The sequence below is a fragment of the Sinocyclocheilus anshuiensis genome, unplaced genomic scaffold (genome assembly GCF_001515605.1).
Source record: "Sinocyclocheilus anshuiensis isolate Anshui unplaced genomic scaffold, SAMN03320099.WGS_v1.1 scaffold8080, whole genome shotgun sequence".
Taxonomy (NCBI): domain Eukaryota; kingdom Metazoa; phylum Chordata; class Actinopteri; order Cypriniformes; family Cyprinidae; genus Sinocyclocheilus; species Sinocyclocheilus anshuiensis.
Genome location: NW_015538468.1, coordinates 525 through 3,768, shown reverse-complemented (window position 1 = coordinate 3,768; position 3,244 = coordinate 525). Strand labels below are relative to the sequence as shown.

Below are 3,244 nucleotides of genomic sequence, written 5' to 3'. Positions count from 1 at the left end.
GAAGGGACTTCGCACAGCTCCAGTGATCTGTTGAAGATCTGTGTGAAGATGGGGGCCAGCTGGTCAGCACAGGTTTTCAGACAGGCTGGTGTGGCACCGTCTGGGCCTGGTGCCTTTTTTCTCTTGCTCTTTCTGAAGACCTGATGCACATCATCTTCACTGATCTGAAGTGCAGGTGTGGGGGAGAGGAGGGTTGCTGGAGGTGTTAATGTTGTTTTTTCAAACTTGCAATAAAGCTCATTCAGATCATCTGCCAGTTGTTGATTTTCCACAGTGCTGTGGGGATGGTGTCTTGTAGTTGGTGATGTCTTTCAGAACTTTCCACACTGATGCAGGGTCATTGGAAGAGAATTGGTTCCTTAGCTTTTCAGAATAATTCTTCTTTGCCACTCCGATCTCCTTTTCCAATGTGTATTTGGCCTGTTTATACTAGACTCTGTCCCCATTCCTGTAAGCATAGTTTTTGGCCTGACGGAGCTGTCTGAGTTTTGCAGTGAACCATGGTTTGTCGTTGTTGTATGTTAAATAGGTCCTGGTAGGAATGCATATGTATTCACAGAAACTGATATAGGATGTTACAGTCTCTGTGAGCTCGTCCAGATCATTGGCAGCAGCTTCAAAAACACTCCAATCAGTGCAGTCGTAGCAGGCTTGTAAATCCCGCTCTGCTTCATTAGTCCATCTTTTTACAGTCCTTAATACAGGTTTAGCTGATTTCAGTTTCTGCCTGTAGGTCGGTATAAGATGAACCAAACAGTGATCAGAGAGCCCCAAAGCTGCTCTGGGGAAGGAGCGATATGCATCCTTTATTGTAGTGTAACAGTGATCCAATATATTGCTGTCTCTGGTGGGACATGTAACGCGCTGTCTGTGTTTTGGCAGTTCACGTGAGAGATTTGCTTTATTAAAGTCCCCGAGAATGATAATAACAGAGTGCGAGTGTTGTTGTTCTGTGTCTGTGATCTGATCAGCGAGTTTGTGTAAAGCTGAGCTCACTTGCGCTTGCAGTGGAATGTAAACACTCACGAGAATGAACGAGTGGAACTCCCGCGGTGAATAGAAAGGCTTACAGTTAATGAAGAGAGCTTCTAGATCGGGACAGCACATCTTCTTTAACACTTTTACATCTGTACACCACCTCTCACTGATGTAAAAACATGTCCCGCCGCGATCCGTTCTAAACAGCTGGAAGCCCGGCAGATTTAAAGCGCTGTCCGGTATGGCGTCATTCAGCCAGGTTTCCGTGAAACACAGTGCAGCAGAGTGTGAAAAATCCTTGTTGTTCCGGGAGAGCAGAAAAAGTTTGTGCGTTTTGTTGGGTAGAGAGCAGAGATTAGTTTTTGTGAGAGCGGAGATTGTGTTTATGAAAATCATAAATGTGTTTGCGTGTGTCAGAACTGGACCAGGAGCAGCTGAGTTCGTCTCTGAAGGGCATCGAGGACCGTTTGGTGGAAGAATACAAGAACAGCACCAGCTACAAACAGACCAAAAGCGAGCTGGAGCGAATCGTTCAGGGACAGGAGTACAGCACACGACCCAAATCCAGAACCATCACCTACAGCACGTCCTCCTGCCACCAGTTCAACTGGGTCCTCAGGAGAACCTTCAGGAACCTCATGCTGAACCCACAGACCTCATTCGCTCAGGTCAGCACCACCGCAGGCATTCACAGATGTTTCTATCAGTCTTAAATATTTAAGCCTACTATTTAAGTTACTCTGAGATTTTAAGATATTTCAGTAATTTGATAACACACAACATAATGTTATTTTAGGATCATTGAGATGCTAGTATAAGTTTCATTATTATTTTAAATTAGTTTTTAATTTTATATTTTTGTAATTTTTAATCATTTTAATCATTTGTTTTTGTTTTTATAAATTGTATTATTTTGTCTATATTATGTATATTACTTTTAAATTCTTTTTAATTTTGAGTTTATTTTTGTACAGCAAGTTAAACTAAATAAAACTGAGATGTTTCCTTGGCAACTGGTTAAAATAAAATAAGATCTCTTTTTTAATATTTTAAGTAAAATAATTTTTATATTTAATTTTATGTGTTTTATTATTTTAAGTAACAGTTTTTTTTATTGTTTTAGTTAAATATAATAACTCATGCAGGTAAACATAAAATATTTAGTCTTTTTAAATAGGTGCTTTATTTTTATTGTTTTAATTTCAAAATGATTTATGTTAATTTTACATGATTATTTTACGAATTTTTAAATTTTTGTCAACTCTTCTCATAGATTAATATGAATTCTGTTTGATTCATTGAATATTCACAATATATTTGAGGTGAATTTGCTGGTGATATTAACTTGAGCAACACTGAAAATATTTCAGTGGTTATCTTTTTTTTGTCAAAATATATGTGAAAAGAAAATGTATATCTATATGTAAATAAAAAAATAATGATGAAGTTTTGATTTGGGTTGATGCTAGTATTTCTATATTAATCTGAGATTGTTTCTCCAGATCGGGGTGATGATTTTCCTGGCTTTGGTTGTTGGAGCCATATTTTTTGGAGTGGAGAAGAATTCAAGCGGCATTCAGAACAGGTATGAAAACACATTCATCCAGTTCAGTCATTATTTCAGTATTTCTGTGAGAAGAATCATGTCCACTTGAATTAGAGTGATTCAGTGTTCAGATCTGATGAACAGAAGCTGTGTCTCTTCAGCCCTGGTGTTTTCAAATATAATTTACTGAATAAAATTTTGTTGCAACTTCATGTACATCTCATATATTTTGAAAATTTTTTAAAAACTCCAGTTGGTTGTCCACTTGTGTGTGTGTGTGTGTTTCAGGATGGGCGCGCTGTTCTTCATTACCACCAATCAGTGCTTCAGCTCCGTTTCCTCAGCTGAACTCTTCATCACTGAGAGGAAACTGTTTGTGTGAGTAAATACACACACACACACACACACTTGAGTTGGCAAGTGAGAACCGGTTCTTCCTGAATTCATTTAATTATGTTTGGTTGCATTAAGGATTCTTTATTGTCTGCTTCAGAACTGAATTGTTAAAAGTTCTGATTTGCATCTCTAACACACAGCAGTTTATCCAAACATTCTGTAGGAGGTGAAATAACTTAGGCAAGTAAATAAATGTAGAGTGTTTGTTGATAGTGGGATTATTTGTAGTTTTAATGCACATATCCAGTGTAGAAACATTGTAATTGTAGGTTGTTTATGTATACAATTAATTAAAATAAATTTAGAAACATTGTAATTGTAGGT

The 3,244-nt window shown here is 37.5% G+C and overlaps 1 protein-coding gene across 1 annotated transcript in view; it reads left to right on the top strand.

The window, feature by feature from the left end:
- Nucleotides 1-2,925, top strand: part of LOC107683780 (ATP-binding cassette sub-family G member 2-like) — a 6,069-nt gene extending 3,144 nt beyond the window's left edge. The window contains exons 4-6 of the mRNA XM_016479831.1: nt 1,396-1,646; nt 2,481-2,563; nt 2,813-2,925. Coding sequence (XP_016335317.1) covers nt 1,396-1,646; nt 2,481-2,563; nt 2,813-2,906 — 428 coding nt within the window. The 3' untranslated portion in view covers nt 2,907-2,925. The remainder of the gene's footprint in view (nt 1-1,395; nt 1,647-2,480; nt 2,564-2,812) is intronic.
- Nucleotides 2,926-3,244: the final 319 nt, after the last annotated feature.